Here is a 14065-nt window from a genome sequence, read left to right on the forward strand (position 1 = left end):
TTCTAACCTTACTTTTAAAAAGGGACACCATTTCATTTTTCTTTTTTAAGGCATACACCATGAGAGAACAATTAAAGAGATGAATTTTATAGTAGCTGTACAGTAGGGTTTCTTTAAGTATAATTAACATACAGTGTCATTAGTTTCAAGTGTACAATATAATCATTCAGCAATTCTGTACATTACTCAGTGTTCATCAAGATACCTGTACTCCTAATCCCCTTCACCTATTTTACCCATCCTGCCAAGCACCTCCCCTCTTGTAACCTTTATTCTCTTTATTTAAGAGTCTGGTTTTTTGTTTCAATCTTTCTTAACATTTGTTCCTTTGTTTTGTTTTCCAAATTCCATGTATGAGTGAAAATATATGGTATCCGTCTTTCTCTACTGACTTATTTCACTTAACACTGTACTCTCTAGGTGTATCCATGTTGTAGCAAATAGCAGATTTCATTATTTTCATGGTGTACGTATATTATACCACATCTTTATCCATTCAACTATCGATGGCCATTTGGGTTACCTCCATATCTTGGCTATTGTAAGTACTGCTGCAATAAACATAGGGGTGCATATATCTTTTTGAATTATTGTTTTCATTTTCTTCGGATAAATACCCAGCAGTAGAATTACTGGATCATATGGTAATTCTGTTAATTTTTTGAAGCCCCTCCGTACTGTTTCCTACAATGGCTGCACTGGTTAACATTCTTCGCAACAGTGCACAAGGGTTCCTTTTTCTCTACATTCTTGCCAACCCTTGTTATTTCCTGTGTTTTTCATTTTAGCTATTCTGACAGGTGTAAGGTGATACCTCATTGTGGTTTTGATTTGCATTTCCCTAATGATGAGCCATGTTCAGCATCTTTTCATGTGTCTGTTTCATGAGCGATGTTCAGCGTCTTTTCATGTGTCTGTTGGACATCTGTATGTCTTCTTTAGAGAAATGTCTGTTCATGTCCTCTGCCATTTTTTAATTGGATTATTTGAGGATTTTGTTGTTGAGTTGTGTAAGTTTTTGTATATTTTGGGTATTAACCCCTTACCGCACGTATCATTTGCAAGTATCTTTTCCCATTCAGTAGATTACCTTTTTGTTTTGTTGATTTGTTTTGTTTTTTGTTCCTTTGCTGTGCAGAAGCTTTTTAGTTTGGTATAGTCCCAGTCATTTAATTTCGCTATTTCTCTTTCCCAAGGAGAACTATCTAGAGAAATGTTTCTAAGGCCAATGTCAAAGAAGAAATTACTGCCTAGGGGGTGCCTGGCTGGCTTAGTCAGTAGAGCATGTGACTCTTGATCTCAGGGTCGTGAATTCGGGACCCATGTTGTTCATAGAAATTACTTTTTAAAAATGAGTAACTCTTAAAAAAAAAGAAAGAAAATTACTGCATGTTTTTTTCTAGGATTTTTATGGTTTCAGGTCTCACACTCATTTTGAGTTTATTTTTGTATGTGGTGTAAGAATTTTGTATATGGTCCTGTTTCATTCCTTTGCATGTAGTTGCCCGGTTTTCCCAGGACTGTTTGTTGAAGAGACTTTTTCCCATTGTATTTTCTTGTCTCCTTTGTCATACATTAATTGACTATATAAATATGATTTATTTCTAGGCTCTCTGTTCTCTTCTTTTGATCCATGTGTCTGTTTGTGTGCCAGTACCATACTATTTTGATTCTACCCCTTTATACTATACTTTGAAATCTAGGAATGTGATATCTCTATCTTTGCTCTTTTTCAAGATTGTTTTGGCTATTCAGGGTCTTCTCTGGTTCCATACAAATTTTCGGATTATTTGTTCTAGTTCTGTAAAAAATTATGCTTGTATCTTGATGAGGATCGCATTAAGTATATGGGTTGTTTTAGGTAGTATGGACGTTTTAACAATCTTGATTCTTCTAATCTGTGAGCATGGAATATATTTCCATTTGTTTGTGTCATCTTTGATTTCTTTTATCAATGTTTGGTAGTTTCACACTACAAGTCTTTGACCTTCTTGATTAAGTTTACTCCTAGGTATTTTATTCTTGATGCAAATATACGTGAGATTGCTTTCTTAATTTCTCTTTCTGCTACTTCATTATTAGTGTGTAGTAATGCAACAGATTTCTGTATATTAATTTTGTATTCTCTATCCTTACTAAACTCATTTATCAGTTCTAGTAGTTTTTTGGTGGGATTTTCAGTTTTTTCTGTTTATATAATACTATGTCACCTCCAGTAGTGAAAGTTTTACTTCATCCTTTCCAATTTGTATGCCTTTTATTTCTTGTCTGATTGCTGGGGCTAGGGCTTCCATTACTTTGTGAAGAAGAGTAGTGAAAGTGGACATCCTTGTCTTGTTCCTGATCTTAGAGGAAAAGCTCTCTTTTTCACCACTGACTATGACATTAGCTGTGAGTTTTTCATATATAGGCCTTATTATGTATGTATGTTCCCTCTAAACCTACTTTGTTGAGGGTTTTTATCATGAATGGATGTTGTCCTTGATCAAATGCTTTTTCTGCTTCTACTGAGATGATGGTGTGGTTTTTATCCTTTCTCTTATTAATGTGATTTATCCTGTTGATTGACTCACAAATATTGAACCACCCTTGTATCCCTCTAATAAATTTCACTCCACACTGGCGAATGATTTTTTTTAATGTATTATTGGTTACGGTTTGCTAATATTTTGTTGAAAATTTATGCATCTGTGTTCATCAGAGATATTGGCTAGTAGTTTTCTTTTTTTGTAGTATATCTGGTTTTGGTATCAGAGTAGTTCTGTCCTCACACAATGAACTTAGAAGCTTTCCTTCCTCTTCTTTTTTTTTGGAATAGTTTGAGAAGAATAGGTACTAACTTTTCTTTAAATGTTCGATAGAGGGAGCCAGGTGGCTCAGTCGGTTAAGCTTCTGCTTTCAGCCAAGGTCATGATCCCTGGATTCTGGGATTGAGTCCTACCTCGGGCTCCCTGCTCAGCAGAGTCTTCTCCTTTACCCCTCCCCCTCCTTGTGATCTCTCTCTCTCACACTTTCTCTCTCTCTCTCTCTCAAATAAATAAAATATTTTAAAATAAATAAATAAATAATAAATGTTTGCTAGAAATCTGTGAAGCCGTCTGGTCCTGGACTTCTGTTTTGATTACTGATTCAATTTCATTGCTAGTAGTGGAGAGGTTCAAATTTTCTATTTCTTCCGAATTTCATTTTAGAAGATTATGTGTTTCTAGGAATGTATCCATTCTTTCCAGATTGTCCAATTTGTGGCATATAATTTTTTATAATATTCTTTTGTAATCCTTTGTATTTCTGTGCCTGTCAGTTATTTCTCCTCCTTCATTTCTGATTTAAGTACTTTCTCTCTCTCTGTCTCTGTCTCTCTCTCGTGCTTTATGAATCTGCATAATGGTTTATCTGTTCAGAGAATCAGCTCCTGGTTTCATTGATCTGTTGTGTTTTAGTCTGTCTTTCATTTATTTCTGCTCTAATCTTTATTACTTCCTTCCTTCTACTGGGTTTGGGCTTTGTTTGTTCTTCTTTTCCTAGCTCCTTTAGGTCTAAGATTAGGTTTTTTATTTGAAATGTTTCTTGCTTCTTGAATTAGGCCTGTATTGCTGTAAACTTCCCTGTTAGAACAACTTTTGCTGCATCCCAAGGATCTTGGACCGTTGTGTTTTCATTTTCATTTGTCTCCATGTATTTTTTGATTTCCTCTTCGATTTCTTGGTTGAGCCATCCATTGTTTAGTAGCATGGTATTTAGCCTCCATGTATTCGCGTTCTTTTCAGATTTTTTTCTTGTGATTGGTTTCTAGTTTCATACCATTGTAGTCAGAAAAGATGCATGATATGTTTTCAGGTTTTTTCAATTTACTGAAATTTGTTTTGTGGCATAACAACTGATATGTTCTGGAGACTGTTTCATGTGCACTTAAGTGGATGTTAACTGTTTTTTGATAGAATGATCTGAATATATCTGATAGGTCCGTCTGATCCAATGTGTCATTCAGCGCCACTGCTTCCTTGTTTTCTGTCTGGATGATCTAGCCATTGATATAAATGGAGTGTTACAGTCCCCTACTATTGTATTATTATCAATTTCTTCTTTGATATCTTTTTTTTATGTTAGTCACCATACAGTACATCATTAGTTTTTCATGTAGTGTTCCATGATTCATTGTTTGCGTATAACACCCAGTGTTCATGCAATACGTGCCCTCCTTAATACCCATCACCGGAGTACCCCATCTTCCCACCCCCCTCCCCTCTAAAACCCTCAGTTTGTTTCCCGGAGTCCATAGTCTTTCGTGGTTCATTTCCCCTTCTGTTTACACCCCCTTCATTTTTCCCTTCCTTTTCCTACCAATCTCCCTGCTATTCCTTATGTTCCACAAATGAGTGAAACCATATGATAATTATCTTTCTCTGCTTGACTTATTTCACTTAGCATAATCTCCTCCGCTCCGTGTTGATGCAAATGTTGGATAATCATTCTTTCTGATGGCTGAGTAATATTCCATTGTATACATGGACCACATCTTCTTTATCCGTTTGTCTGTTGAAGGGCATCTCGGCTCCTTCCACAGTTTGGCTGTTGTAAACAATGCTGCATGTGGAGAAAGGGGAACCTCTTACACTGTTGGTGGGAATGCAAGTTGGTACAGCCATTTTGGAAAACAGTGTGGAGGTCCCTCAAAAAAGTTAAAAATAGAGCTACCCTATGACCCAGCAATTGCACTACTGGGTATTTATCCCAAAGATACAGACATAGTGAAGAGAAGGGCCATATGCACCCCAATGTTCTTTGATGTCTCTTAATAGTTACTTTATGTATTTAGGTATTCCCATGTTGGGTGCATAAATATTTACAATTGTTATATACTCTTGTTGGATTGTTCCCTTTAGCATTATGTAGTATCCGTCTTTGTCTCTTGTTACAGTCTTTGTTTTAAAGACTATTTTGTCCTATGTAAGCATTGCTACCCCAGCTTTCTTTTCACTTCCATTTGCATGGTAAATGTTTTTGTATCCCTTAACTTTCGATCTGCATGATTATTTAGGTCTGAAGTGAGTCTCTTATAGACATCATATACATGGGTCTTCCCTTTTTTTTTTTTTTTAAGATTTTATTTACTCATTTGTCAGAGAGAGAGCACACAAGCAGGGAGAACAACAGGTAGAGGGAGAAGCAGACTCCCTGCTGAGCAAGGAGCCCTATGTGGGACTTGATACCAGGACCCTGGAGTCGTGACCTGAGCCCAAGGCAGACGCTTAACCAACTGAGCCACCCAGGCATCCCAGGGTCTTGGTTTTTCATCCATTCATTCACCATATGTCTTTTGGTTGGTACATTTAGTCTGTTTACACTCAGAGTAGTTATTGATGGATATATACTTACTTGTTACTTGTTTTATGGTTGTTTTTGTAGTTCTCTTTTCCTTTCTTCTTTTGCTCTCTTCCTTTGTGCTTTGCTGGTTTTCTTCAGTGAAATACTTAGATTCCTTTATCTTTATTTTGTGTATCTACTGCAGGTTTTTGATTTGTGGTTACCATTAGGTTCAAATATAACATCTTATGCATATAGCAGTCTATATTACATTGACATCAATTTAACTTTGAACCCATTGTAAGAGGGCTAGTTTATAATCCCCTCCAACCCACATTCAATGTATGTGATGTCGTATTTTACATCTTTTTGTGGATCCCTTGAATGCTTTTTATAGATATAATTTCAGGCACTGCTTTTGTGCTTTAACCTCTGTAATGATTTTATAAGTGATTAATCTACCACTTCTATTGTGTTTGTATTTACCTATGAAATTTTATTCTTTCATAATGTTGTTACTCCTGATTATGGCCTTCTTTCCACTCAAAGAATTCCCATTAACTTCTCTTGTAAGTCTGGTTTAATTAATGGTGATGAATTCCTTTAACTTTTGTTTGCCTGGAAAACTTTCTGTCTCTTTCTATTCTGAATGATAATCTTGCTAGGCAAAGTGTTCTTGTTGGTGATTTCTTTCCTTTCAGTACTTTGGCGTATATCATATCACTCTGGTTTGCAGAGTTTCTGCTGAAAAATGAGCTTACTGTCTTCTGGGAATTTCCCGCCTAAGTAACTGTTTTCTTTTCTTTTCTGTTGCTGTTTTTAAAATTCTCTCATTCTCACTGCTTTTAATTACTAAGTATCTTGGTGTGGACCTCCTTGGGTCAATTTTGTTGGGCGCCCTCTGTGCCTTCTGGATTTGGATGTCTGTTTCTTTCCTCAGGTTTGGGAAGTTTTCAGCTGTTATTTCTTCAAATAAATTTTCTGCATCCTTTTCTGTCTTATTTCTTTCTGGGATCCCAATAATGCAAATGTTATTATACTTGATGATGTTGCTGAGCTCCCTTAACCTATTCTCATTTATTATTTTTTTTTTCTTTTTGATTTTCATTACCCCAGCCTTCTAGATTACTGCTGTTTTTCTGCATCATCTAATCTGCTGATTCCTTCTAGTATATTTTTCATTTCAGTTATTGAATTCTTCGTCTCTGTTTTTTTTTTTAATTTTCTCTTTGTTGAAGTTCTCATTGAGTTTGTCCATTTTTTCCCCAAGTCTAGTTGGTATCTTTGTATCATTACAGAGTATCATTACTTTGAATTCTTTTTTTTTAAGATTTTATTTATTTCTTGACAGAGAGAGAGAGACAGCTAGTGAAGGAGGGAACACAGCAGGGGGAGTGGGAGAGGAAAAAGCAGGCTCCCAGTGGAGGAGCCCGACATGGGGCTCGATCCCGGGATCACACCCTGAGCCGAAGGCAGGCGCTCAACGACTGAGCCACCCAGGCACCCCTACTTTGAATTCTTTATCCAGGCATATTGCTGATCTCAATCTCATTTAGCTCTTTTTTTGCGATTTTGTCCTATTCTTTCATTTGGGTCATATTCCTGTCTCCTCATTTTGCCTAACTCTCTGTATTTGTTTCTGTGTATTGGGAAGGTCAGCTATGTCTACTGATCTTGAAAGTAACAGCCTTATGAAGAAAGGTGCCCTGTAGCACAGTGTCTCCTGTTGACCTGAACCAGGTTCTTCAGGGTGTCTCCTCTGTGGGTTGTGTGTGCTCTGCTGTTGTATCTGAGGCATGTTTACCTTCAGTTTCTTAGCTGCAATGGCCACCTTGCATGCTGTGGGCAAGATTTAGTCCCTTTGCTGTTTAGGGCCAAGATTAGGGCCACTATGGTTTTAGTTGGGCAGTGTCAGCAGTCAGACCAGTTGCCTGCCCTCATCCACTTCACTGGGGCTGCAGTAGCAATGACCTGCAGGGTCCCCTGAGAGGCTTTTGTAGGTAGGTGAGGCCAGCAGTCTCAGACCAGATGCCTTCCCCCACTTTGTCTGGCACGGCTGCAGTGATCCCAAACTGCAGGGCTCTATTCCTGTGCTTTCCCTTGAGAGTTTTTTGTTGGTGGATATGACTGGCATTCAGATCAGATGTCTGCCCCCCAGTCCATCTACTGGGACTGCAGTGGAACTAGTTTGTACGGTTATCTTCCCTTCTCCCAGGGTAGGAGTCACTTTGGAGTGCCTTCCATCCCTGTCCAGGCTGCTTGCAGGATGTGATGCAGCAGGAGCTACTTAGGAGGGTTACCTATAGCTTTTAAAACATCTGGAAATAAGACAATGAACAAAATTATGAGAAGATTAATATGAGCTTAGGAAATATATTTTCTTTTAAAGTGCTTGACATTCTTGTTTTTAGTAGCTCCACTATTGTTTAAGAATATGCTCCCAGTGTGTTTATGCTACTTCTGAAAGAAGTCCTAATATTTAGTCATTATTCTATTTTCCAAATCTTTTAAATTGAGAACTTCGTGTTCTCACAACTCTTCTGCTTCTACTTTTCCCCAGAGGTATTATTCATTTTATACTTTTTTCTGACTTTTTTTTTTCTTTTAAGTCCAAGCTCATATACTGCTGTCCTGTTTATACTGCTATTCTATTATCAGTGTCAGGACTAAGCATACCTCATTCAAAGATAGGGACCTTATTCATCTTTATATCACCCGCCAGTCACATCCTGGGTTCACAGTATACTACCGTCTGTAACAAATGATGAGGTGCTAGAGTCAAATGTTTTAGATTTTGTGTTATGCTGTCACATTTTGAAAATGTGCATGATGTTTGTGTGGAGATGCACTGTGACGTGGATATTGATGGAGATTCGGTTGCATTAGGGAATCTAAAATACCATTGGAAACTTACTGATGCAAATTCCATAATGTAGTATCCTGTGACATGGAATCTATAACTATTTATTGAAAGTTTTCTCTGTCAGACTTTTTTTTCGTAAGAGACAATTTTTAGGCTGGGAGGCTCCAGTGTGAATCTCCAAAAATTAGTGAATTTAAATAAAGGAAATCAAAGCCATATTTGCCCATAAATTGGCACTTTTTTCAAAGTTGTATTTCAGGGTAACCTATAATTTTGAAAGTATTTTGAATAAACTACAAGAATAGCATGAGAAATAGTTGACATTCCTTGGGGAGATATGACTATATAAGTGAAAGTATTTTAAGTCAGGTTATGTTACAGTAAATTCTGTGAGGTTTCTACATTTTTCTTTTCAATTGTAGTGGACTATATTCTCACAGGACCATTGTAAGTTACTTTTCCTGTCTGCACAGAGCTGAGCCCAGATTCTGACACTGCAGTCTGTGTTTCTGTGTGTGTATGTTCAGCGGTAGTGTTTCCAACACAAGAAAAGGTTGTATCTTCACATCGCATTTCCATTCCTGCCCTTTATGTTTCTAGGAGTGGAAATGTATCAGTGTATGCTTTGACGGTGTTTGGAATTAGAGCATGATTTTGAAGTGTGATTTGCTAAACTAAAAAGAGGGTTAACTGTTAATTGTTAGACTAAAGGGCAAGAAATAAGCTTCCCCTTGTTCTTTATCTGCCTACAAGTTTAAGTATTACAGAAAATTCATTCACAGAAAAGTTGAGGAAATAGCATATTATCAGTCACTTCATTACTGACTAAAATTAGAATACAATCTTTTTGTACAAAGTTAGATTACTCAGAAGTCATTTGTAACATGGCCATAAAGCACTATTGCCACAGAAATAGTATAATTTTACAAAACACTTCACTGTTAAATGGTTCACTATAACTAGATTTTTATTTTGTTGATGTTAATATGTTGTTTAGTTGACAAATATGCTTTGTATTTCTATCTTTAGAGAAGGTTGATGCTACATTTTATTCAATTATTTAGTCATTGAGCAGAGTCATTGAGACTTGGAGGCAACTACAGTGATGCTGTTGTCTGTAGTCAAATACCTGAGAAGGGATCTTTGCCATTTCTGTTGCTTTAGGGATTAATAAGGATAGAAATGAAAACTGATATTTATAAGATAGTGAAATATATTTATGGTATTACCAGAGAAATCATTTCACTGACGTTTAGTTGTGGAAGTTTGTATAGGTAATACTATAATTTGGTCCATCTTTGTAGAAACTTTTTAAATACCTGATGCTGGATGGTTAGTTATTTTTATCTGGTTTCTTTTTAAAAAGAAAAAAATGATTTCTGGTAGCTTCTAATAATTTACATAAGTTTTGAGATCATTGGTTTACCTAAAGGAATCTTCTTGGGGTGAAGAAACAAATTCTTATTTTCTTTTTCTTTTTTTTAATAGAATTCTTATTCACTACTCAGAGCTTATCGTTGTGGATTCTTATTTAAATAACTGATGAATTCACTTGCTAAAAGTAAATTTGTATTCTTAATTTACTAGTTAGGTTACTAATGGTGCCTTTCGTTTAGAGAAGAATTGTCCCTTAGGTGTTTGATTTGTGACTTTAGTCAAATTACTTAATCTCTTTAATGATCTCTCTGTCAAGTGACCTAAATAAAGCAATAAGGAAATAATCTATAAATTTGCTACCTGACTCCATTTTTCTTGTGCCCTTAACACATTCCTGATATAAGGATTACTGTTTTAGTATGACAACCATTCTGTAGAAGTGATTCTCCTCTTTCCTACTTTTGGTCTTCAGAGGGCCAGCTTCCTGCGCATGCACCCTCTGATGTAACACAGGGCCCTGTGTTTGGTTAATGATCTGCTATTACCAACTCAAAATTCTCAATAATTTTTAACAAGCAGCCCTGCATTTTCCTCTTGCACGGGACCAGAAATTATGTAGCCAGTACTGGTCCTCAGAAACCAGTTGTCATAATAGATCATAATATACACTGAAAAGTAATTGTCTGTAAACCAAGTCTGTGACCATATAAATTTCCTCAACTATAAAGGAAATCTTTGTACACAAATTTTATTTGAATGTATTTTAAGTGGGGAAAAATATAGCTGGGATTTACCTATACAGGAAACCCTTTAAATGTTAGCTCTCATAATAGTGGGTTTTTAAGATGTGCTATTTTAGCAGAATTTTGTCATTTCAAAACACAAAAGTATTTGCTTAAAACACAAAAACATTCTATTAGATGAAAAATAAATAAATTCAAAGCAGGGTTTAACTCATTGTGCCATTACAGGTTATCAAGTTATACCCAACCACCAGCAAAACTACCAAGGACTAGTTGGAGTTCAGCAACCCCAGAGTCAGAGCCTAGTTGGTGGCCAACCCAGCAGCATTGGAAATCAGATCCAAGGAGTAGTCATCCCATATCCTTCAGTGCCATCATACCAGGTATGTTGTCACTATTGCCATCTTTGGGTGGAGGAGATTTTCAATAAATAAAATGTATAGCCATAGTTCATCTCCTCCCTTTTTTAATATAGGGGAAATGCTTTTATGATACACAACTTTATAGTCTGAAGAGTTTTATTAGTTATAGCAGCTTTGTTTTACCCTCATTGTATTGCTTTTATTCATTCACTTCTTTAATTTTTATAAAAAATTATATGTGAACTACAATTACCGATGTTAACCACATTGGTAGTGGCAAGTAAACTGTGTTTGGCATTGTCTGTGATTCTAAAGATACAAATATATAATAAGCAAGTATCTTATTCTATTCTTCAGCTTCTTAGAAAGTCTCTTATGAGGAAAGAGTAGAATGAGAGGGAAAATAATGATAGAGGTAGGTACCTAAAAGAATGAGGTAGAGTACAGACTATAAATCAGTGTTTACAGAATAGAGAAGAACATTAAGTTTTCATGTTGAAACTGATCTTTTTCCCCACCTCAGTCCCAAACTTAAGTGTAGAAGTTCTCTGGAAAGATAAAAACCTTTAACTAGCACTTAAAAGAAAATTGTGGGCATAAATTGGTTTAGAAGAAATCCTGGGGATGGGGAACGATACGAGTAAAGGTGCTAGCATATTCCATGTAATCCCAGAAATTTTAAAATGAAATTAAATGTAAACTAGGAAATTGTCAAGGACTAGTGAACACTAAGAGTATGTCTAGAGGGAAAAAAAAAAGTCTGTCTTCTTGGCAATAGAAAGCAAATAAGGAAAAAAGAAAAGATTAATCATAAAACTAGATTTTGCATCTTTCTTTTCTCTACCATCCTCATGCTTCGTATTCCTTATCCCCTGTGCTTGAGCCCAGGCACATGACACTGCCCATTCCCTTCTTCTCCACAGCTAGACATTAGAGAGGATCAGTACTAGGCCCGGTACTAGGTCCTGTTAAGGACCTTGGTTGTGCTCCCTAACCCAGTACATTGAGCATCTGTTAGATGTCCAGGCACTGTGGAAATAAGATGTGCCCCTTACCTCTAGGGGCTCACAGTCTAGTACTAAAAATAATACAGTTTTTAAATTACAGACTTGTTAGTGTAGTTTTGTTTTGTTTTAAAGCTAGATACTGGTAATGTGTCAGAGCTAAGGCAGTTAATTACAGTATAGCATGCTTTTTTATAAGTTATAAATCATTTCTCAGGGTATTTTATATAACCCTCATACTGGGTAAAAGACTCTGAGAAGGATGGCCCTGTAGAGCAATTAGAGCCTGCTTTATAATCCCTACTACCTCTGGTAGAGAGCCTGAGTCGGGGAAAAAATGCTATCTAAAAAATAAATCAGAAAAATCATCTGTCCTCAGTACACTATTTGGTGGCCGTATGTCTCAAATACTGTTCCCTCTCTTTTGCTACTTCAATTTTTCTTTACCACTAGTTGTAGATTTGTTCTATAGCTTAAATCATCTAGATTGAACTGTGTTGTTTCCCCTGGATCTGCTGTGAGTATATATTAACTTAGATACAATCGGAAATAATAATCTTAGAATGCTACACTCCCTCAGTAGGCAAAAAGACTGACATATATTATGTTATAGAGTTGGATAAATCAAACCAGTAACTTCCTCTTTGTAATAATTGAGCCAAATTGAAAGTAATTAAGGGATTACTGTGTCTTTTGAAAAGACTAGTTTGCATTTCAGAAACATGACTTACTAGAAGTTAATCACCTTCTAAATCATGGAAGCCAGGTATAGAGGATAATGAAATGGTTGAAGAGCTGCAGCTCTGGAGCCAGAGGGCATAGTTTCAGATCTTAATTTCCCTGCTTACTGGCTATACAACCTTGGTCAAGTTACTTAACCTCAATTTCCCAATCTATAAAACAGGGGTGATAAAAGTACCTTCTTAAGGTTATTAGGAAGACTTAATATTATAACACACATAAAGTTATTACAACAGAACCTAATTTATGGTGGTAAATAAATACTTAGTAATGTTAATTTACATTATCATCACTATTACTACTGTTATTACTACTACTCTTGCTAACGTCATCATCATCATAACCGTCAGAAGCTTTTATTTTGGCCTTATTTACCAAAATCGGTATAAGCCACCTGTAATGTTGTGGCACATTTATAAATTAAGAACCCATTACAACAGAACAACAACATCAGTAGAGTCCATTGTGTCTGTGGTTTCTATTTTAGAAATCAGAGACCTGAAAAATCCAATATGTTCATTTGGGTTCTATGTAGATAATATAGAAAACAGAACTGAAAGATCCACTGTTCATCAGAGGTCTACTGTGCTAGATCCTGCAAGTAGAGATTACAGTGGAGATAATGCCTCCCATGAGATGGAGGTAGCATCTCATTTTTTCACATAAGGAGCTGTTGAACCTCACAATAGTTAAGTCATTGCCTAATGTCATGTTGAAAGCTAAAGGAAGCCAATACCACATCTAGATTTAATCTTAAGCTCCAAAAATCAGTCTTTCTGATCCAGTGTATCTCACTGGTGTCCTACCTGAGTTTTATTTAGCTCTGTCTGAAGTGTACTGTATTGGTTACTCTTTCCACGTCAAACAATCATCCTTATTTGGGAACCGTTTCTTTTTTAAAACAACTTTTACTTAAGGATGTAAGTCACATTTTATTTTTATAATCTAATGCCTCTGGCCTGTTGTTCAATTGATAAACGCTAGCCAAAAACAAAAGCTGGCTGTAAAGAACAGAAATAAAGTGGTAGTACTGTGGCTAACTTATCATGACTATTGGCAGTTTAGCTTATTCCTAAGTGTTGATACTGGAAAAGTTTATGGAGGCTGGAGACATTGTCATTTGCAAGGTTTTGAAGAACGTTTTTCCCTTTAAATTGTCTTTCAAATTTTAGGTTTCACTGCCTCAGAGTTCTCAAGGAATTGTCCATCAGACTTATCAACAGCCTGTTATGTTCCCTAATCAGTCTAATCAAGGATCTATGCCCACAACAGGAATGCCAGTTTACTATAGTGTCATTCCACCCGGCCAACAAAATAATTTAAGGTGAGTACGATTAAGAAACCTAATCCTATAGCTGCTCATTGTTTATCAGGATTATGGTCTGTTGCTAAATTTAAAATTGACTAAGGAGCATGACCTGAAATCATTATCTAATATAGAATAGAAAAAGTAAGATACAGTCTCCTTTTCTCATAGTTTTTCTAACAAAATCAGAATAAGCCAGACATTTCATATGTAGCCTAAAGAAGAGTCACACCTTCTCTCCTGTGCCTTAAAGTAGGCGATTCTCCTCTTAGCCAGATGGTATAGTAGTTGGTCATAAACCCTGGATTTGGAGCATTTAATATTTAAGATTTTTGTAGAAGGTGGGGGAGAATGTATTTCTTTTA

The 14065-nt window shown here is 36.2% G+C and overlaps 1 protein-coding gene across 21 annotated transcripts in view; it reads left to right on the plus strand.

The window, feature by feature from the left end:
* R3HDM1 (R3H domain containing 1) overlaps positions 1-14065 on the plus strand; it is a 195761-nt gene that overhangs the window by 134270 nt on the left and 47426 nt on the right. For all 21 annotated transcript variants that reach the window (XM_057316255.1, XM_048214552.2, XM_044388238.3 and 18 more), the window contains 2 exons: positions 10516-10670; positions 13567-13718. In XM_057316255.1, coding sequence (XP_057172238.1) covers positions 10516-10670; positions 13567-13718 — 307 coding nt within the window. The remainder of the gene's footprint in view (positions 1-10515; positions 10671-13566; positions 13719-14065) is intronic.

This window comes from Ursus arctos, unplaced genomic scaffold (genome assembly GCF_023065955.2).
Source record: "Ursus arctos isolate Adak ecotype North America unplaced genomic scaffold, UrsArc2.0 scaffold_1, whole genome shotgun sequence".
Lineage (NCBI taxonomy): Eukaryota > Metazoa > Chordata > Mammalia > Carnivora > Ursidae > Ursus > Ursus arctos.